At 33.0% G+C, this 22,362-nt stretch overlaps 4 protein-coding genes across 10 annotated transcripts; 3 read left to right on the plus strand and 1 right to left on the minus strand.

The window, feature by feature from the left end:
* Positions 1–649: 649 nt before the first annotated feature.
* On the plus strand, positions 650–4,474 carry LOC140990815 (NADH--cytochrome b5 reductase 1-like). Of its 7 annotated transcripts, none has more exons than XM_073460636.1 (10): positions 650–750; positions 1,089–1,215; positions 1,783–1,924; positions 2,098–2,188; positions 2,295–2,372; positions 2,836–2,916; positions 3,017–3,106; positions 3,407–3,469; positions 3,998–4,084; positions 4,169–4,474. In XM_073460636.1, the coding sequence occupies exons 2-10, from the start codon at positions 1,110–1,112 to the stop codon at positions 4,259–4,261; spliced, it is 831 nt and encodes a 276-aa protein (XP_073316737.1). In that variant the 5' UTR covers positions 650–750; positions 1,089–1,109; the 3' UTR covers positions 4,262–4,474. The 7 variants fall into 7 exon arrangements, with proteins under 7 accessions (XP_073316737.1, XP_073316735.1, XP_073316734.1 ...); XM_073460634.1 differs by having other exon boundaries at positions 650–746; XM_073460633.1 differs by having other exon boundaries at positions 694–818.
* Positions 4,475–4,883: 409 nt separating this feature from the next.
* On the plus strand, positions 4,884–8,442 carry LOC140990813 (probable arabinosyltransferase ARAD1). The gene is made up of 2 exons (XM_073460630.1): positions 4,884–6,472; positions 7,183–8,442. Exons 1-2 carry the CDS (start codon positions 5,597–5,599, stop codon positions 7,732–7,734), a joined length of 1,428 nt encoding a protein of 475 aa, XP_073316731.1. The 5' UTR covers positions 4,884–5,596; the 3' UTR covers positions 7,735–8,442.
* Positions 8,207–13,762, minus strand: LOC140990814 (replication factor C subunit 3). Its single transcript, XM_073460631.1, has 11 exons — positions 13,499–13,762; positions 13,268–13,378; positions 12,990–13,022; positions 11,933–12,101; positions 11,508–11,689; positions 10,679–10,815; positions 10,485–10,583; positions 9,768–9,837; positions 9,593–9,667; positions 9,036–9,081; positions 8,207–8,536 (listed from the first exon to the last, which is right to left on the minus strand). Exons 1-11 carry the CDS (start codon positions 13,580–13,582, stop codon positions 8,478–8,480), a joined length of 1,065 nt encoding a protein of 354 aa, XP_073316732.1. The 5' UTR covers positions 13,583–13,762; the 3' UTR covers positions 8,207–8,477.
* A 1,317-nt stretch (positions 13,763–15,079) lies between these two features.
* On the plus strand, positions 15,080–15,541 carry LOC140991348 (stigma-specific STIG1-like protein 1). Its single transcript, XM_073461261.1, has one exon. The coding sequence runs from the start codon at positions 15,080–15,082 to the stop codon at positions 15,539–15,541; it is 462 nt and encodes a 153-aa protein (XP_073317362.1).
* Positions 15,542–22,362: the final 6,821 nt, after the last annotated feature.

Raw genomic sequence — 22,362 nt, forward strand, 5'->3', positions numbered from 1 at the left:
CACACACATATATATATTGTTGAATTTATAAATATAATATAAAATAAGAACATGTTGAAAATTTCTCATTTTATTTTTAAAAAAATCAATTCCAATACTATGGCGTGCAGTTTGACATACCCATGTAAATAATATATATAAAATTGAAAAAATACAAAGAAAAATGGAAGTGAATTAGACCTAAAGTTCCTATGGTATAAACAAAACGTAGATACAACCGAAATATGAATATTAATATATAAAAATTGACAACTTCGCTCGTTTGTATTGTTATCCTATACAATTGAAAATTTTTGAAATTATATTTTACGTATAATTTATATTTTCATGAACACCTCTCAATTAGTAAAAATGACAAATTTTCATCTAGCAATTATTCGGGTTAGTCTATAATACATCAGAAGTATTTTTTCCTATTCTAATATCATTAGATCATGTGAGTTTTCACATTTTTATGAAAATTGACATATACGTTGATGATCCAAAAACTAAAGATTGACTACGTCATAAGAGAAGCAAAACTTGATATGTAACATAGATTAATGCAATTATTCCAATATTCATTGCTTATTATATCAAGAAAATAGAATATAATATAATAGTCTTTTTATTAAATTAGTCAATAGAAAAAAGCACTTTGTTTTCTTTAAGAGAAGAAAACTGTGGGCAAGTCAGATTTTTTTTAATTTTCCGCACTGCAAAGTTCAAGGTTGGTGGGAGGGGAGGGGAGGAGAACTGAAGGCGGGGTGGGTAGGTAGCGGTTAATTTCTTTACGTCATTTCTCTCTAACCCCCATATCGATAGCGCAATTCCAAAAAGTCTCGCCCATTTGCATTCACTAATTTTATTTATCCGTTTCTTTCGTGGTAGTATAAGGTGTAGTTTAATCAAGATTCCGATTTTTGGTCTGAAATAAGCTGTCGTTTTCATGGAATAAGTCAGTTTTTGGGATCTTATTTGCAAATTTATCACCAACCCGTTTCATATTTTCTCTAGTTTTTGCTGCTATATATATGTGATGGGATTTACGTTTCTTGAATGAAGATTATATTTATTGGGTGAATTGCTTACCTGTCTGAAAATTTTAGGTATTCTAATCGTTTGGGGCCATGGATTTCCTGGCAACATCTGAAGGCCAATTGTGTGTTGGTGTCGCTGTTGGTCTAGTTGCTGTTGGGGTTGCATATTTCTTGTTATCCCCCAAGGAGCCAAAAGGTTGGATGATTTATATGGCGATAGAACCTATATGTACATTTTTGTGTTTTATTTATGATTTTTCCTGGTTACTTCAAGTCCGATAGCTTGCTCGGGGCTAAGCATACCATTTGATTTGTTTGATCTTCATTTAGCCTAAGAATTCAATTTTTCCCAGTTATGGACACGCTACTCGTTAAGGTATAGCATAATCTCCCATCGTCTGGATTTTTTTGGGTGCTTGTGGTTTTGTAGCCCTGTATTCGGATTCTAACTTGAACCTTACATGGTATGGGTGCTCATTTCCGGAGCTCCACGTTTAGATCTTGGATGTTGAATTATATTCTTTGATTGCTGTCTCCAACATTTAAATATTGGGACTATTGGCTTCTAAAAATTCCAAAAGTCTGTAAATGCACCATCTCCTCCATTATTTGGGGTTTTGGGGTGTTCGATTATTGATAATTTATATTTGTCAATTTGAATATCCTAAAACTTCTTTAGGATGATAGGGAACATATTTGAATGAAGATGAGATTTGTCTGCATATTTGTCTTGATTTTGACTTGGTATCTTTGTGCGTGGCAGTATGCTTGGATCCTGATAATTTCAAGGAGTTTAAGCTTGTCGAGAAAACACAAATCAGCCATAATGTGGCGACGTTCAAATTTGCCCTTCCTTCGCCCTCGTCTATCATGGGCCTTCCCATTGGAAAACACATCAGCTGCAGGTATCTTGTAGCAAAATCTAAATAAATGATCATTTTATCAAATTATTATGTTTTATTATGTATTTTTGGCGCGTGAGTTCTATCTTTATTAATTAGAACTAGAACTAGAACAAGAAGCAAAATTGATTTGGTAATTTTTATGCATTCAAATTTATGTCCTATTTTTGTTATAGGGGAAAGGATAGTCAAGGTGAAGAGGTCATCAAGCCATACACTCCGACGACTTTGGATTCTGATGTTGGATACTTTGAGTTAGTTATAAAGGTGGATTCAATATTTTTTTGCCATTCTTTCATTTTCCTCGGATGCTGATATATGATACCATCGCAATATTTCTGCTGGCTCACTAGTTTTTTTTATATTTGTTAAGATGTACCCGCAAGGAAGAATGTCACACCATTTCCGAGAAATGCGTGAAGGTGATTATCTCTCTGTGAAAGGACCAAAGGTACATTCTTTATCAAGAGACCTTTTTAATCCTAAGAGGCAACGCTAAATCTTCTAAGAATGAAATGAAAATTAAAGAAAAAAAAGTTTGTTGGTTTTATATCATGAATGAAAGTCTTAGTTGTTGCAGTACAGGGATTGTGCAAGTCTTAAGAAATTTCACATCTCCCTGTATTTTTCGTATAACATAGTTTACAATTTTATTTGAGTCATTTCTCTAGATTGAACGCTTTATGTGTGCGAGATACTAAATTTAGATTCACAACAGCCTTTTTATATTTGATGAATCTGTAGCTAACTTCTAATTGTGGTATTCAACAGGCTTAGTTTATGTATTCTTGTGTTCTTTCTTTCTTTTCTTATCACATTGTCTTGGTTACTTTTTTTTGTCCAGATATGTGCAATTGGTTTGACATATGCATGCTTCAAACCTCCTTGTTGAATTGAGAAGCTCTTTTTTATAGGGTCGATTCAATTATAAACCAGGACAGGTGAGAGCATTTGGAATGCTTGCTGGCGGCTCTGGAATTACACCAATGTTCCAGGTTAAAATAATCAGTATTAAGAATCTTCCTTTTATTTCTTTCTTTAGATGTAAAGATGATATGGAATTTAACTTATTTTTTTTCATTTGTTTTGGTTTAGGTTGCTCGAGCAATTCTTGAAAACCCCAGCGACAAAACGAAGGTGCATCTAATTTATGCTAACGTCACCGTCGATGACATTTTGCTCAAGGTAATTCGTGATACACAATTCACTTGGTCCATTTGAATGTTGCATGCAAGTGAAGTTTGTAAATTTACCGACCCCTTCCGGAAAGGGTGTAAAAGCAATGCTAATTAAACCTTCATGGCATTTTTATTCTGATGCTAACCAAACCTTTAAGATGTAATTGTAATTGTCAAACCTGAGGGGGGGTGTGTGTATCTAGACGAAAACTTGTAGAGTTTATGATTTGTGGTATTAAGTGTTGGAATAAGTATAAGAATTTCAATTTTTGTTTGATTGGGTATTTTTTGTGCTCCTTGGTTGCAGGATGAGTTGGATAGCCTCGCTAAAAATTATGACAGGTTCAAAGTTTACTATGTCCTCAATCAGGTAAATTGAATGTTTCTTTTACGCCATTTATTGAGGAATTTTGAATATTTATTTTCTACTTGGATTTGATTTATGATTCTCGATGTGACTTCTTTCATCTTGTTTGTGACTATAGTCACTAACAAACTAAGCCATTTGTTAACAACTCCATGTTTGGCTGTAGAAAGTTGCAAGAGCTAACTGAATAAAGAGTTGTTAGCACTTTATACTTTCATATGTAATCCGTTGCAATCCATTTTGTGATGATTTCTCCTCTGGAAGCTGTTTCCTCCAATAGGATTTCCATGGTTTATTCGATTGAGTGATCAAACTGGACATTTCCTCGATTCATTTTAGCTTCTTGGTATTTACTGTTTTTCTGGAAAATAATTAAAGAAGCTTAGGATTTGGGAATTTTTGTTCTCTCAAATGAAAAAATTGTCAAATTTCATGCATATCATTTCTTAAAATATTGGTTTTGTACTCTAAGATACGCGTTGTTACCTATTTAACTAGCTATATTTGTTGGTTGCTTTTGAACTTATGTAGCCTCCAGAAGAATGGAATGGTGGTGTGGGGTTCGTCTCGAAGGAAATGATTCAAGGTCACTGCCCTGCACCAGCCTCTGATATTCAGGTTTGGAATTCTCCCATCTTAGATAAACCACCAAATCTGATGGAAGAAAATTCAAGAACTAAGTTTAACTTTCTGATTCCGCAGGTTCTTAGATGTGGCCCTCCACCAATGAACAAAGCCATGGCTGGCCATCTTGAGGCTCTTGGATACACCTCCGAGATGTTGTTCCAGTTCTAACTTCTCCGGACGTGTCTCGCCTTTATTTAGACGTGATTTAGTCTCATTTTTTGGGAAGTTATTCTAGATTTGCACGTTGGGACTTCGTGAACTTTTTCGACTTGCAGATCAAGTATAAAACTTATTTTGTGTCAATCATAATGATTGAATTTTCCGGGTTTGTAATATCATTGTTTAGATTTATTAATCAACAAAAATATCATTACACACGAAGATGATTCAAAAATTTATTTATAGATAACTTGCTGTATTCTGGGTGCGATATCTACATCTCTGGATGTTCTTTTGTATCAAAAGCTTTGTAGAATTTTTTTTTTTAAAAAAAATATCGAATCAAATGAAAAATAGCTATTTTTGACATGATTTTCAATATTTTAAAACACATTTTGATGCTTTCGTGGCTTAGATATCGCACAAAATACACTTGATATGAGCTTTTTTTTAAAAAAAATGCATGGAGTTTCAAATGACTATTAATTTCACAATATGAGTTCATTGCTTTTCCAAATTTTTAGGGAAGGTGTTGAAGCAATTGTTCCATGATTTTTATTAAAATAAAATAATATATTAAAATTTATATTGTGTTTCTTAAATTCGTAGAAAACAAGCTTAATGCAAGGGAGGCCGCTTCTTCCGAGACCCCCCTATTCACACGCTGCGTAAAAAGAATCAAACTTTTTTTTTTCTTGAAGGAAGAAAATAAGGAATCATCTTTTTCAATAAAGCAAGGGAAAATCGAAATCACCAAAGAAAGACGCACATGGTTGGAATTTGGAGGTCATTTTCATTAACATTCACACCCCCCCCCCCCCCCCCCCCCCTTCTTCTAGTTTTGTGATTTTCTTGGTGCTCGGCTCGTTTCCCCTTCTTTGACCTTTTCTTTTTCTATCTCCTTGCCATTCTTTTTCCGTTTCCCAGATGTATGTTGCTCTCTAGCTTATTTCTTGAATGTTTTCGTTGGGTTAACTGTTTGAAACCAAACGCCATCTGGGTTTTGTTGCTTGTTGCATTTTACATCCGAGGAACCCCCCTTTTTGCTAAATATCAGCTCTTTTCTGTTCTGCTCCGAATCACTGTTTATGTAGGAATATCTGATTTGTTATATCAGATTCTTTATTGTGTTGGGTTATCTGGTCTCAATGCATGCAACATAATTTACAATGTGATTCTTGATGAAGTGTTCTGCGTTTGAGCATATTTCTTTCCCTTTTCTACGAGTAGATTTTCTCTGAATTTCCAGTCTTTTTAATCATAGGAATCGAGGGAGCAACGGTGTTTGAAGTTTGGTTCGGTCTTGCTCCAACTTTTAATGAATTTAGACTTATTGGGGATAGAATGTCGAAAATGGGGTTCTTTGCTCATAGATATTTGTTCCTTTTTTTCTTATTAACATCAGCAGTGTTCATATTATCTTGGTTGTTAGTGTTAAGGTCGACTGGCCGGGCTTATTCTATTGACTATTCCAAGCTTCTTTCCATGGCAAAAAATAATAATATTGACGTCAACCTACCAACCAGAGCTTCAATTAATAAAGAAGCTGTGATCTTGAGTAGCAATTCAAAAAAATGTGATTCTAGTGAGCATATTCTCAAGGTTTTCATGTATGACTTGCCATCAGAGTTCCATTTTAATCTGTTGGGTTGGAATGGCCGGGGAAGGGGTATTGTTTGGCCGGATGTTCGTTCCGAGGTCCCTGACTACCCTGGTGGATTGAATTTGCAGCATAGCATAGAATATTGGCTGACTTTGGACCTATTGAACTCTGAATTCACCAAAGATTTGGGAGGCCGCATTGCTATTAGAGTACATAATTCTAGTGAAGCTGATGTTGTGTTTGTTCCCTTCTTTTCATCCATTTGCTATAATAGGTACTCAAAACTGAAGCCAAACCAGAAAAGGAGTGCTAATAGTTTATTACAGGAGAAATTGGTTACTTTTTTGATGGCTCAGGATGAATGGAAAAGATCTGGTGGAAATGATCATATAATTATTGCCCACCATCCGAATAGCCTTTTAGATGCTAGAACAAAGCTCTCGCCTGCAATATTTATTCTTTCAGATTTCGGACGGTATCCTCCAACTATTGCTAACGTTGAGAAGGACGTAATTGCGCCTTACAGGCATGTTGTTGGAAGTTATACAGATGATGCATCCGATTTTGATACTCGCAAGACGTTGCTCTATTTCCAAGGGGCTATTTATCGAAAAGATGTAAGAAACCTTTGTTACTTAGATATATGTTTGTATTTATGAGGCAAAATACTTGTATATTTTACATGCAGCTTCTGGTTCTTAAAACTTATGTCCCATAAGATTTTAGTTCTTGGTGATAGGCTAAACTTTGTTTGATTAAAAACTAAGGCTATGATTTTTGCGGTGTCGTCTTGTTTATCAAATCATGCTTGGTATTTAAGTTACAACCGCGGTGATAGTGATGTAGTTGAAAGGATAGGACTGGAATTTATTTTGAATGATTTACCCTATTTTCATGTTGGCATAGTCAACAAACTTTAGTCGAGAATCAAGGTGCTTGATTTTTTTTCTTGCTGAGGATGAGTATCACTTTTTTCCCCTATGAAACACATTAAGAATCTTTTCCCCCCTCTTTTTTGGCGCTGATGGAGAAGATGTTCATTCTTTTAACTGTTCTTGTTTGTTTGGAAGATATTTTATCATATATGTCTTGGCTAATATGCATAACCTTCTGCCAAGATCAACTGGCATTATTTGTAGTTACTTTAATTTTCAGTCTTAAAATAAATCGAGCAGTATGACATTGCCCTTTTTTTGTGTGTTAAGAATTTGATTATGCTTGTGGCAAATTTCCGAGTTTGTTTGATATTTTACTCATTCTTGGAACAGTTAGCTAATTAGCTTCAGAATTTCTTTAATCGAACAAACACTTTCTTGGCTACTTTCAGGGTGGGATAATTCGTCAAGAATTGTATTACATGCTGAAAAATGAAAAGGATGTGCATTTTGCCTTCGGAAGTGTTCAAAAAGATGGTATCAAACAAGCTTCCACTGGTATGCGCTCATCCAAATTCTGCCTCAACATAGCAGGCGACACTCCATCATCAAACCGTCTATTTGATGCCATAGCTAGCCACTGTGTACCTGTCATTATCAGTGATGAAATTGAGCTTCCATACGAAGATGTTCTTGACTATTCAGAATTCTGCGTATTTGTCCGTACATCTGATGCTCTCAAAGAAAAGTTCCTACTAAACCTCGTCAGGAACATTACCAAGGCGGACTGGACCAGAATGTGGGGAAGGCTACAAGAAGTTGAAAACTTTTATAAGTTTCAGTATCCATCACAAGCAAATGATGCTGTCCAGATGATATGGCAGGCTGTTTCGCGAAAGGTTCCTGCTGTCAGGCTAAAGATTCACAAGGCTGGTCGTTTTTTTCGGGCAATCACCCCTAGAGAAGGGATTAAGTCTGTTGCTGTACCTAGAAATCTATCATAATTGGTTATCTGGCTTCATGGTGTCAGATGCTTAGCTCCATCCGTGTTTTGAAGATGAAAATAGTGGAGTATCAATCATAGATGAGAATGGTGAGATGCAAGTTTTGGGAAGTATTTGATCTATTTGTTCATTCTTTTTGCCAATGGGTTACTCAATTTTGTAAGTTCTAGCCTCTGGGATAGCATAGCTTTCTTTGTTAAATTAATTATTGGGAAGAACCAAGCATATCCTGCATCTTCGTTATGTTTGTTGCAAGCATTTCACTTGGTTAATCTTAATCATTGTAAATTGTTCAAGGCCACATGCATCGTTCGGTCGTTCCAGATTGTTGAAAAATGCGTCAAGGCTGATAAAACTTAATTTTCAGAATTATTATAAATGAAATTTAAAACACATACATATATTCTATTTATCCTTCTATAACCTCCAAATTTAAACTTTGAGTGAGCTTTGAACATTCAAATTGGGTTAAGAGATGAGGACGAAGCCAAAATCAGTGCCAGAGATTGTGAAACTGGCGAAAGCAAGAGTTTGAGAATAAAATAGATGCAACTAAAATATTTCCGGAAGTGGGTTTGTCAAAGATATAGAATAAAATAGATACGACTAAAACATTTCTGGAATTGGGTTTGTCAAAGATCAAGAACTGCAAAGCTTCGACCAAAAGCAAGCAACTCAAATTTGACGCAAAGTGAGGTTGAAATAGGCCGCAAGAGAAACCTCGATGCATTTGTCTCTCAAGTTCAACCAAACGTCTCGATGAGGAAACCTTTGTAGATGCTCATAAACTTGGCCACAAAAGCTGCAAGATAAATCAAGTAAATAAGAGAAAACCTTTGTAGATGCTCATAAAATTGGCCATAAAAGCTTCGAGCATTAGCTTCAGCGGGAAACTGCTAATCTCTATATTCCTAACATTGCTATAGCCGATCAAGTCCGTATGTTGGTACGGAATGAAAGTAACCAATAAGCATGAATTAAACGTGTGGAGGATAAGATATCCTTCCATTAAAAATCAAATGATGCAACTGCTCGGTTGGATTTTGATAAACACGTTGTCACAACTAGATGATTTATTATAACATCAGAGGTTATGTAGGGATAATGGCCAACTGAGGTACAGTTTCATAAAGGAGATTATCATAAAGTAAAGAAGCGTTGGCTAGGTAAGCATCCTGTAGTAAGAGATTTGATATGCAAGCTGCTTCACCAAGGAAAAAATGGAGCTTTATAGATTTTTAACCTATTAGCAAAATGGCAATATTCGTTCTTATATTACTGAAGATAAACGCACGACATACCTTCAAGATGAAATATTGCTTTCTGGCCAAGACGTAATCTGTGTTCCTGAGAATAAGAAGTTTACTTCAAATATATAAACAAGTAATTCCTGGTACAGAATTTTACAACATTCTACTATTTCTCTTAATCATCAGGCACAAAAATTCATTGATGAAATGCATTAACAGACGGTATTTTAGTCTCCTGTTTTCAATATGGTTGAAGTATTTTAATCATTAGAACTTAACACTGGTAGTTAGATTTTGTTGGCAGTACAAGTACTACATGTGGATATGATAACGAACACAAGAATTGGGAATTACGGCCTCGAACACTAAAATTATAAAAAAACTACCAAATTAGTTTTCTGACGAAGAATTTAACAAAAAGAACTAAACCAGCAAGGACAAAATAACTTCAGGGAAGCATCCCTAGAATAGCTAAAATTGAGATGCTTTTTAATTATGGAAAAAAGCTAAACCAAACAGAAATGGACAAACCTGATAGTCCAGAGCAAGAGAATTAGATTTTTAGACAAATGACACAAGAAACCATGGACAAGACTCTTTTAACTTACATAATATGCAGCCCAATGAGAGATCTCATGCTTTAGTTCAGAATCCAATTTCTTCAACAGTTCATAAACCAACCTCTGAAGAAAAATAAAAAATATTCAAATTGTAACTGCAAATATGCTTCGTAGAGTTGTTCAACTCGGGGTAGAGGTAATAAAGAAAGCAGAATATTAGAACCTTTAAAATAATCTCTGGAGGAATGCAATTAATGAGCAGTTCGTACAGCTTTCCTCGGACCTCAAACAACCTACAAAAGTAACTCAAATTAAAAATAATCGCCGGAACATAAACAGTAAACCAAAACACCAAAGCACAAACACACAAAACTGGCGACAGGAAAGGAATCAATGCATTAACCGGGCTACTTCATTATGGTATAGGTTTTTTCTGCAGTTACATTAAGTTCGTTCAACTAAGCTAATCCTGCGCTTTACCGAATCAATGGTCCGCAGATAACACATTCCTTAAGTGCAGTTAGTTTAGTTTTTTCCACTATAAATGTACCACAAGAATCATTTGGCTCCCAAAATTCAGAAAGAACCTCGTACGACAGAGGGTCAGATATATACAAAAAAGGAAACACAAATATTGTGATGATAAAAATCCATGCTAAGGTAGCACTCTTAAGCACATAGTTTAACAGAAGTTTTATCTGTAAACATGGATATTACAGTGTACATAAATCAACACAGATGAAGTTCATCCCTTAGAGACATAATTTATGTTTCCTTGTCATCGACACCACTCATCTTTTACTTGAACAATGTCAAATCACAAGTTTAAGTACACATTTAGACCACAAATCGTTAGAGAAACAGTAAGCCGTAAGTTGATCCAAATTAGCACAGTTCCAGAAACAAAAAAATCCTTGAGTTAAGAAATGTAATGCCAAACCGTTTAGGACTCTGCTCCTTGAATATGCTTGATGCTATTTCAGAAACGTATTCCTCCCAATCCATTGGGGGTATCACTTGATTGTTTGTGAAAGGGTACCTTAAAAAAAAGTGTACACCCACAATTTTAATGCTTAATGTAGAATAGCTTATTAACCTAGCTGCATTCAGAATTAAAGTAAAATGCAACTTAACTGTTGGACACGACAAGTTTCAAACAACAATATTGCCCTCCTCAGACTCCTATTAGATTGCTGGGCTATGCGATCAGCAAATCCTGAAGGCAGTTGCAGCCCTTCTTTCTTGCCAATGAATTCCAACACCTTCACAATCTGATGGTAAAAATGAATTAGTTAATACAAGCAAATAACAGAAAAGGTCAAGATGTAGGAGAAAAATTAGAGGAACTGATCTACTGTTTAGAATATTAATTGACATGTATAGTAGACCATATTTAAGATGAATATTACCTGTATGATAGTTGTGATCAATCTCTAAATCATGTTTAAAATTGCTCTGAACAGCATAATACAGTTCAAACAACATACATGATGAGAAACACCAAGGACATTTTTACTCGCTAAAAAAGTGCTCAACTAATTTCAGACAGAAAATAATGATAATTTTAAAAAAAATCAGATAGCAAAGAGACTCATGCAGCACCATAATGACTGCAGAGGGAAGAAAAATCATGATGGTAGAAACCATATAAAGAAAAAAAAGTCCCACAGAACTTAACAGCAGTCTCTTTAGACAGGTAAAAGAGAGAAAAAAACATACAGAAAACTGAAGCTTTAATTATTCAAATCAGCACAAGAAAGTAGAAACATCCAATATAAGTGCTAAAAAAAGATTTAAAAACATTGAACCCTTGTTCACTAAGCATAGAATAAAAACATCAGAGTACATGCATAATATACTTCCTATGTTTAGTTTAATTCACTCCAACATCATAGAGAAAATAGCAAGATCCTCATGAGGCTATTGTTTACGGAGTAAATAAAAACATTGAAGAGTCACCGACCTCCCCTTCTGATGGAGCGTTTATTCGCATATTCAAACAACGAGAGCGGACAGCTTCAGTAACCTTGGAGGAACTGTTGCAGCAAAGAATTAGTCTACAAGATGCACTATATTTCTCCATTGTTCTTCGAAGAGAGTGCTGGGCTTCTCTTGAGAGTTTGTCAACCTCATTTAGCACTAGAACTACAGTTCAACATAACTTGTCATCAACCAAAAGAGATTTTATAAAATATTATGAAATCAAAGCCAATAAATTTCCTTTCAAGTTATCCAAGAACCAAGAACTTACTTAATTTACTTTTTATATAACTGTAATCTATCAATCCAGAAATCCAAAGGACAGCGATTTAGAAATAGCAATAGAATGAATGAATAGATAATGTCCTCTTATTCCAAGAATGACATAATTGACATAAAAAGAACTACCTTTGAAACCTTTTTTCCCTTTAGTGTCAATAGGTCGACTTTTGGCCATTTCCTTAATTATTTCTTGAACTACATATCGGTCTTGAAAACCTGCATCACTGGGATTGAGTTCCACATGGTGTGTGCTTGACAAAGTTGTAAGCTCTACTTCGATAGATCTGGTTCCAGCCTGGGCACAAATCATCAATTTTCAGGGCAGCAAATCAATAGAGATGAACAGAAGTAATTTATTGTGATACCAACAATTGAGACAGCTTAGTTTTCATTCTATTATTCAAACTAAAAGTGCTAAAACTAGTGACATCATTGGTTACATGCAAGGGAGATGGTAAACAGAGAATTGCTCAGAATATTCACATGGTTTTTTAGCCTTCTGCATATCCTATCACAACTTGAACCAAAATATGAATGATCTTACAAACAATGGTACTAACCTCCCGCATCTTCTTACTGGTAGAAGGTTTAATAACTTATCTCACTCTATGCTTCTAATATCCCTCACTCAAGTTTTCAAACTAAAGGGAGATTACATTCCGAAACTAATAATCTATCGCCAATATGATTTAAAAGTAACAATTGCCTAAGCGCCTACTTGAGAACTCTAAAAGCCGGTTGAGATTGAATTGTCTTTAAATCTTTCCCGACATGTGTAAATTGCAAGCCTGATTTGACTCAAATTGTATAGTGAAATATCTTTATGATTTTACGAATACTGAAAATTCTTCTGAACACTAGTAACAATTAATATCAGGAACATCTTATGCAACATGTTAGTCTATGCGGAAACCAACTAATCTTAGGTAAAGTAGTCAAAGTATGCCAGCTTCTTTCAACGACACATAAAAGTAGCTGGACTAGAGATTTCCAAAGAGGTCCTTAGCATTTGACCAATAACACCTATTTTCAGAAAACCATAGTTTTTTGAGGAAAGAAATATCCTTATTCTCCAGAGTCAAAAACTAAAAGGAACTGCAGTATTTACACATGCATGTGAGTGTTTAATGGAATAGTTATAAACCAATTCATATAATATCAACAGTGAGATGGAAAAACTTACATCAACTTTCCAGTTCTTGTTCTCTACTTTCACCTGCACGGCAACATGTAAAATTATCAAGATAAAGTTACTGCCATTCAACTAAACTTCCAATTGTAGAGGATAAGTAGCGCATCAAAATTTTAATTCTCTCGCCTCAGGGACAAAAAATTAAAAATAAATCAAATTAAACTACCGAACACTGGAAAAGCAACTTGAAACTGAGAACATTTTTTGTTCATTTTCAAAATTCAATTGAACAAACAATTACACCGAAACCATGAACATCGTAATTGTACCTTGTCCGCGCTAGGACCAAACATTTGTCTAAGAAGGGCCATGATAAGTGTCTTCTTACCGGACCCGGAAGGTCCATAGAACAGCAAATGGGGGCAATCTTGCTCCATCACCTATAATTAACCCCAAACAGACAAATTTAATCACCCAAAAAAAATCAATTTCACAATTTTTCTCTCAAATCAAATATTTAAAAAAAAAAAAAACCAACTTGATCCATAACAACAACTTACCAATTTCTTGAGGTTTTGTGCGATTTCTTCATGGACTATAACCTTGTCAAGGGATTTGGGACGATACTTATCAACCCACAACATCTTCTTCTTCCTCTTCAACCCTTGAACACACAAGCTCACGCGCTCTCACGGGCACTGAAGAGTGAAGATGAATGAAAGCAGAGAGACGGGGATGGCGGGAATGGAGTGGTGAAGTACAAGTTCACAGCCGATGACCTACTCGGTGAAGTCGCTAATTCATAACAGCGACTTCAGGTAAAAAGCTTTTGCAAATTTTCCTTTTAATGACATTACGTTATCTTGCTCTTGAAGTGTGTTTTTTCGTAAATTTTGAGACAAGGTACATTAGGTGGATATCAACGACTGAAGTACACGCGTGTGTGTCTTAACATATGAATATCATGTATGGTATATGTGTAATTTTTTCTTTTGACGTATTATATTTGATTTATTAGTTTAGTTTAATCGTTCGAAGACATGATTCAAAATTACATAGAGCTAACTTCATCTCATGTTAGTTAGAGTAAATATTCAACTAAAATCGAACCGAACTTTATAAAATCGAATCATCGACAAACTAAATTGACAAACTAAATCGAATACACCGAATTTTACTACAAAGCGGAATGAACCAAACCGAAAAAAGCAGTTATTTTGGTTGGAAATCGAATTAATATAATTTTTTAAAAAAATATATAAAATTTTAATTAAAAATTTAATATAAAACAATGACACTTTCATGGGTTTTTTTATAATTAATTTAAAAATAAAAAAATATTTCAAAAATAATTTTAAAAAAAATTATTTTGCAAAACTACTTTAATCCACGCTTACAAAGCGCGGACGCTCGTCCACAGTTTACCCTACAGTAGATAATCCGCACAACACTACCTGTTGTGTTTATCCTACAGTAGATAATCCAAATCCTACACCAAGGTGAAAGGTTCAAAATCCCTATTATGAAGAGCCCCAAATATTTCATTATAATTTGAATCTTTGGTGATATTTTTTGCTTAATACTTGATCGACCAAACATGCATGCATGTTTATATCTTAAGTACTATCTCCGGGTTCTCTTAGACCAAACTTTTTTGTGTTAAAATATAAATAATATTATTCAATCACATATAATAGGATAAGAAATATCGAAAAATTAAATTTTTTTAACTACGGTTTTCTTACCATTAAATTTCGAACTCGATATGAATGTCAGATGGGATACAAGCTATCGGACTCATCCCAAACTTCGAACCTCGGATATTAGAGGCCAAATCATCTTCAAAATTGAAGAAATTATAAGGTTGTGGTAAATATCTATATACTTGATTAAAAGAACACATTAGCTTTTACTCAATCTTCTTAGAACACACTCCATGCACCTGCAAATTATTAAATGAAACCCGAGAGCCTTTTTAGCTTCTATACCACAATTCCCGCGTCAACTCTTTTCCCTCCACACAGTGCTAATATTGCGTCCCATTAACTCTTAATTTACTCAAATTCTTCATTTCTCCACAAAGTAAATCAAACTCAAAATCACCATTAGACCTCCATTGATCCTATTCCACCTTCAAAACCATGAAGGTGATCATCAAGATAATATTAAGTTTCGCAGCCATAACCATGGCCGTAACCCTAATTCTCACCACCACCCGAAACTCCAACATTTCACGACAGTCGGGACTGGATTTCCTCGAAAGGGAACGGGACGTTTCCACGAAAAAGGTCAGCCGATTTCTCGAGCAAAAGGGTTTGCCTAATAAGCTGAGGGCCGCTGATCAGTGCAAGAAAGATAATGAAAAGTGTGATCTCATTTCTGGAAATGGAAGGAACACAACTTGTTGCAATAACAAGTGCATTGATCTGTGGTACGACAAAAACAACTGCGGAGCGTGCAAGAAGAAATGCGAATTTACGGACGAGTGTTGTAGAGGGGAATGTGTGAATCTCGCGTTCGATAAGAGACACTGCGGGTTTTGCCATAACAGATGCAAGATGACTCCTGGATACTGCATATTCGGGATTTGCGATTACGCGTAATTGTTTACGGGATAATCTTTGCCGCAAAATCAAGGTCTTTCTTGGCCTTTCTTATTTTATTTATATAAATTATATACCACATTCGATAAATTTCTTGGTTTCTATATAAATATTTATGCATATTTAGTTGTTGTAAATTTAAATATTCGAAGATTAATACGAACTTTTCACAGTAAAATAAGATGAGAAATTAATGACTGAGAATATGCACCAAGAAGTTGTATTTGTTTTAATCATTCCAGAGATGTGGTTCTAATATTTTTTTAAAATAAAAGAATAGATAATGATACTATCAATTGTGGCTAGAACATGAACTTTTTATCATTTCCGAAAATAATTTTATTATTGTGTATATTTTATTGAAATCCAAAATAATATATTTTCAAACTTTAAAATACCTATTTGTGAGAGGAATAAAAAAATATTTTGATTTTCTTGAACGAATTAAAATTCCAATCCTTGTCTGTGATTTTTTTTAAAACAATTTTTACTTGGGTAATTAATTAGATAAATTAAAAAAATAGCAGGTATGCGATTTCCCTTTTTTTTTTCTTCTTGAAATTACCAGTTTTCTTCATCTTGAGCAGAAATTTCATCCCATTAAACAAGTCTAACACATGCACTTTTTCTTTAGTATAATATAATGAAATAACATTCAATATTTATAATTATAAACAACACAAAATATATCGAATATAAAGTTTACAAAAACATAAATATTATTATTTTTTATAGAACAAAAAAATCGAAAATGCATGTATACACAAAGTGAAACCATGCACACAAATTTAAATCTAATATGAAACTAACTAATATTAGAGTTTTCACAATCTACCATCGTAGTTTTGATCTGAAACCAATTCGAAATCTTACAGAATTCCATGTATTTCGTTTTATTTGTACATAAAACTGATTCTAATCGATTTTTATTATTTTCGGATTATCTTGTTACTTCCTATGCTAGTCTCTGTGACTCTGTTAATTAATTTCAATGGATCTGTAGACATAAATCGTGCCCTAATTAAGAGCGAATTTAATCAAATCACCTAACTATAAAATTGGATTTTAGTCAACGAGCAGGTCTCTTGTGAGACCGTCTCACGAAGCTTTTTCTGTGAGACGGGTCAATCCTATCGATATTCACAATAAAAAGTAATACTCTTAGCATAAAAAGTAATATTTTTTCATGAATGACCAAAATAAGATATCTGTCTCACAAAATACGACCGGTGAAACCGTCTCACACAAGTTTTTGCCTGTCAAAATGTGGTTAGTTCCTAGACATTTTTTGTGTAATACGCTTGCAAGTTGTAAATGATAGAGCTTCAAATTGATTTGCAAGTAAAGTTGGCGACAAATCTCTTTGACAATTAATTATTTTATATATTTCGTAATTAAATAAGAAAAAGATTACATTGCTTCAAGGAGAAAATCACATGCCTTTCCTACGCCTTTCCATCATGGGAAAGGCCTCATGTGTTGTGCTGACCAATCAAGGATCTCCATGTGTCATGTGAGATTTAAAGTTGTGCTAATTATTTTAATTTGGATGTATTTAAATTTGTAACTTTCCCGTAATATTTATTTGAAAAAATATATGACTCTTTTGCTAGAAACATGTAATAGGTTGCATAGTGATATTTTAAAACGAATGTAATCTTTATTAAGTAGAGTAATAGAAACATATTGTTTGAGTTGTTGTGTAGTTTAAAAATTTTGAGTTGTATCATTATCATCAGCTATAAATTTTGGTAAAGTTTTATCTTGGTATTAGAGTCAATGTCTCGAGTTCGATTCTTACTGATTGAAAGAGTGTAATTAATGAGTGAGAGATTGTTAAATGCAATAATTGTCTCCAGCGCGTCTCGTATGGAATTTCGGAATTTTTTTTACTGATCAAGTTTATTCGGTTTGAGGAGATATAAATTTATTAAATTAGCTTTTCATGATATTTTTATTAAATTAAATAAAAATATAATTAATGTATCATGAAGTTATAATCCGATCACTGTAATTCTTTTTCTTATGATTGGTTCCTTGTATTCCACTATTTTTTCTTGTGATTTATTTTATGAACAATATTTTAGCTATGATAAGAAATTATTAAAATATTTCTAAACTCATACTATTTATAATTGACGTTACATAATTCGTACTAATTTGGGTTACCAATCGAGTACATAGAAAAATAGCATTACATTAGGGAGAAGTACTTGGGTAGATTGATTGGAATTGATCATGTAATTTGATTATAGTTTTATTGTTTACAATTAAACAATAAATCATATTTTAAATCTATATTTCACTTATTTATTTATTAGTGATTCAAAGTAAAATAGATTTCAGATGACATTATTATTGGGTAAGCTTAAAATTCATCTAAATTAACATGAAATATTATATAAATATGTAAAAAAAATAGATTCGAAGATTATGTTTTACTTCTCTAGCAACAAAAATTCATTAGACCGTATTTAAAATTCATGGATTTTAAATCCATTAATCCAAACTCAACCTTGGGGTTTTCTCCAATTTAATATATAGTATAATTTTGTTTGAAAGATCAAATCACACTTCAAAAGTTTCAAATCCAAACAAACTTAAGTTCTTCCTTATTAAGTTTACAATTTAAATAAATAATATGTTGCTTTAACTAAGTGTATTTATTTTGTATTTATGTGCCACTAAAAAAAAAAAGCAATTGTCTATAAAAAAAAACGTGACTGCATCCGCTTCAAACAATAACTACATAACCTGCAACGGTTTAGAAAAAAACTGTCCCTATATTTTGCTACAGTTTAACAAAACACTGACAATGATAGTTGACGGTACAAAAATAATTGTCGCGGCATGTCACGATTCAGTGAACTATGCGACGGTTTTAAAAAAATCGTTGCTCATGTAAAAGTATCCACGGTTTACATAAATCGTTGTTAAATGTGCTCAGTTTAAACTATCGTGACTACATAGAGCTCAGTTTAAACTATGTGACTACATAGAGCCGGTTTATATAAACAGTCGCTACATCGCCACGGACGGTTCATGAAAACTGGCGCAATATTTAGCTAAGGTTATTGTAGACCGTAGCCAAATACCGATGATTTCTTAAACCTTTGCGGAAAGAGAGAACAATGTCGCTGTATAAAAACAAATACCGTCGCTACATGGATCTTAATTTAATATTTTGAAATATAATGTTTAACTAATTGAAGTTTCTAATACTATGACTTAATTCTTAGCTAAATAATATTTTATAAAAATAGAACTACACACACACATATATACATAATGAAACCAATGGATCAAATGTAATCATTTCTGAAATAATATTAACCATTCGGCGAAGGGAATAAACTGGCAACGAAAGAGTCTTCTTCTTCTTTGCTTTTTTTTTTTTTTTTTTAAAAAAAAAACATAACATGGAACCTACAATTTCTACATTTCAGTACACATTAGGTAAACTCTATACTAATACGGTAGCCAAACAACGTTAGTCAGGTTAACGCACTGGACAAACTCTGAAAGACATGCTCGTCCGAAAAAGTGTTGTAGCGGAAATCGGACTCGTAATTACTTGTTAAACGCTCACTGCTTCATCAACATGAGAGCTGGAAATTCAACATTCTTTGCTCCAATCATTATTTTAGTTTAAAATAGAATCATTACTAAACGTTAATTAAGGGTTTAAATGGAAGGAGACCAAGTCACCTAATAAAAGAGTATGCATTTTGCCTGTTATAAGTAGAATCATTCATATCGGACTTTTGGGCTGGGTTCATGTCGATCCACTTTTAAACCGGCCCAAATTAGTTACATGCAACCGGATTATGCTTAAACCGGGCTAATATTTTTTATGGGCAAAATAACCCAACACCAGATCCTTTAATGAAAAGATGGTAATGAGCCCAACCTTAGAACACGTTAATTTGTACAAAAGAATTCCAAATCCAAGAATTTCAAAGTCCAAGATTTTTTTTTACTAGTAGATATGTTTGTTACAATTAGATCTCAAACTCGAGATTTAGTCTTAAACTTAATTATTTTATGTCAGATGTACTATAAACTATCGATAAATCAGAGATTTAAATACACCCTACTTGTTTGAAAACTCTTGACCTAATCATGCAGTGGCGCGTACAAGAGTTGTCATTAAAAATTCAATATTTTTCGTTTTACCAAAAAATATATTTATTATTAATAATATAACTTCAATATCTTAAATCGTTCGTATATGAACTCGAAGAACATATTTGGTTCGATGTCCCCAAATAATTATTGGGCACAACATGTTTATCAACAAAGTAGTTGCGTAATGTCCCANAAAAAAAAAAAAAAAAAAAAAAAAAAAAAAAAAAAAAAAACCTTGTAATAAGTCTGAAAAAATTAGAGGACACACAGAAAACAATAATTTCATTCCTCAAAAAAATTAAATAAATAAAAGTTCATAGCAGAGGACCTGACTGCTCTCACACTTGGGACATTATTTTACATATATTTTGAAATATAATAATATTATTTGAATTATTTTGAAGTTTTTTATTTGAAATTTTAAATATTTACTATTCTACTATATTAAGGGTGACACCATCGGTCTTATGGTATGAACATTTTTTTCAATCTTTTTTCCATTTTAACATTTTTTTTGCCAAATCCTCAAATTGAAATATGATTCCTCGTTAATTTTTATAATTGTGCAAGCACACAACTCGTGTATCGTTTTAATACTAATAACAATTAGACAAAAGGGGAGACATACCAGACATTTTGGTTCTTTCTTTTGCGCACACAATACATGATGATGGACACTTTTGGTTTGTGTTGCCATACACACCATGTGTGATGCTGTAGAGCTGATGGCTTTGCGTTGGTGAAGTTCTCTTTCGATACATTATATAATTATGCGTAGAATCGATGACTTGTCGTTTTAGCAAAAAAAAAATAAAATAATCGGTGGTAGTGTTGCAAATATTTAAACTATATAATAATCCAAGTCTTGATCGTTCTTTAAATCTAATATGGGCAATTACTGTTAGAACAATTTTCATAACTATTTAGTTCATCGATAACGAACTGTGTTTACCGCTGCGAAAAATTACGGGAATCGACTTGTCCGGTCAGGTCGCGGGGGTCGAAGGGGCAGAGCCACCTCGTGAGGGCTTGCCTCCCAAAAGCTCTTCAGAAACCACACAATCATTCGCAAGGGGTAAGACAACTCTTTGAAAACAACAACTTGTTTCATGATTTGTTTTCATGAAAGGGTGCAATGTTTGATGAAGAGTCGCGTCTGTTCTGAATCGAATTTTCGTTTCTATATATATGACATCATTAGATCAAGACGAACAAATTGTTTTGTTGGATTTTGATTTGATTTAGTCACCGATAAATATAGAATATCTCCATTGTATCCTGAGAGAAATTTTTCATATTCCTGTGAATAAAGTGAAAGAGAAAATATTTCTTAAAAGAAAGCGTTGCAAACGTGCTTTGGAATTCATTCACAAATTATTTATATTTGAAATATTTTCTCAACAATTACTACACCACGAGAGATATATATATATTGTTTTTCCCCCAAAACATTAATAAAGTAATAATTGGTGATTCAAACAAATATGTCATAGTCTATGGACATATTATTGATCGAATATGATATAAAATATATATCAATTCACAGGTATACTAATATTTTATTTTTAGATTATATCTATATATTGTTTTTTATCTGCTAAAATAACTATTTTGACGTACTTTAATATTTATTTCACGTCAATTTTCTTTGAATTTTCATCTAATTTTTTACCACCCCCTGCGTGATCTAAGTCATCCAAATATTTAATATTAATTAATGCAATTAATAAACTACAAATCTGCATTGTGTATATATTGTACTAGTTGAATTTTGTTTAATATTTTATTATAAAAAAAATTAATTATAAATAATTATTAGCGTTTGGATATTAAACTGGTGGGACCTGGAGTGTATGTGCACGCACATATTCACTTTGTTTCCTATCAAATACATTGCCTCGTGCGTGCGACAAAAAGTTAAAATCACTTTGATTTCAAAATGCAAACATTCCACTAAAAATATTTCATGCATATCTGATATGTATATACTTTTATTAATTATTGAGAAATAGATTGTTGAATACAATAATTATTTTTATTGAGTTGGACAATCAAAATATGTTGTTTGAGCTGTTGTACGGCTTAAAAATTTTGAGTTGCACTATTATCATCAGCTATATCTTTTGTTGAAACGGCAAGCGTTCGGTTCTACAATTGATATCAGAGTTAAGATCACGGGTTTTATTTTCGTTGCTTGAAAAGAGTGTAATTAACGAGTTTGAGATTGTTGAGTATAATAATTATCTCTACTGAATAGAATAATCGAAACATGGTGCTTAAGTTATTATACGATTTAAAAGATTTGATTTGCCTTGATATCACCAGCTCTATATATATAGGACAATTAGCAAATGTAGTGAGCGAGTATGAGCATTAATCAAGATATATAAATTTATTAAATTAGATTTTCAAGATATTTTTATTAAATAAAATACAATATTTTTTGTAATTTGAGAAGAATGATATGTTTAATCTATCAAAAACATATCATGATCCTAAATTTTAGTTATTTTAAGCACATCATCCTTAATAATATAGTATAATATAGCATATAGTATAAATAATAACAATTAACTAAAAATTTTAAATTTCATAAATATCTATTTTAAAAAAAACTATAAGTTTTGGTATTTCAAAATTCTATCACTTCACGTACGCAACTTTTTACAGCACAAATAAAAAATCGATCCCTT

This window comes from Primulina huaijiensis, chromosome 13, assembly GCF_012295235.1.
Source record: "Primulina huaijiensis isolate GDHJ02 chromosome 13, ASM1229523v2, whole genome shotgun sequence".
In the NCBI taxonomy this organism is placed as follows: Eukaryota; Viridiplantae; Streptophyta; class Magnoliopsida; order Lamiales; family Gesneriaceae; genus Primulina; species Primulina huaijiensis.

Coding starts and splice junctions, on each gene's coding strand:
- LOC140990815 (XM_073460636.1), top strand. CDS start 1,110: ATGGATTTCCTGGCAACATCTGAAGGCCAATTGTGTGTTGGTGTCGCT. Junction 1,216..1,782: donor ATCCCCCAAGGAGCCAAAAG/GTTGGATGATTT, acceptor TGTGCGTGGCAG/TATGCTTGGATCCTGATAAT. Junction 2,189..2,294: donor ACTTTGAGTTAGTTATAAAG/GTGGATTCAATA, acceptor ATATTTGTTAAG/ATGTACCCGCAAGGAAGAAT.
- LOC140990813 (XM_073460630.1), top strand. CDS start 5,597: ATGTCGAAAATGGGGTTCTTTGCTCATAGATATTTGTTCCTTTTTTTC. Junction 6,473..7,182: donor GGGCTATTTATCGAAAAGAT/GTAAGAAACCTT, acceptor GGCTACTTTCAG/GGTGGGATAATTCGTCAAGA.
- LOC140990814 (XM_073460631.1), bottom strand. CDS start 13,582: ATGTTGTGGGTTGATAAGTATCGTCCCAAATCCCTTGACAAGGTTATA. Junction 13,379..13,498: donor CACAAAACCTCAAGAAATTG/GTAAGTTGTTGT, acceptor GGTTAATTATAG/GTGATGGAGCAAGATTGCCC. Junction 11,690..11,932: donor AGGGAAAAAAGGTTTCAAAG/GTAGTTCTTTTT, acceptor GTTGAACTGTAG/TTCTAGTGCTAAATGAGGTT.
- LOC140991348 (XM_073461261.1), top strand. CDS start 15,080: ATGAAGGTGATCATCAAGATAATATTAAGTTTCGCAGCCATAACCATG.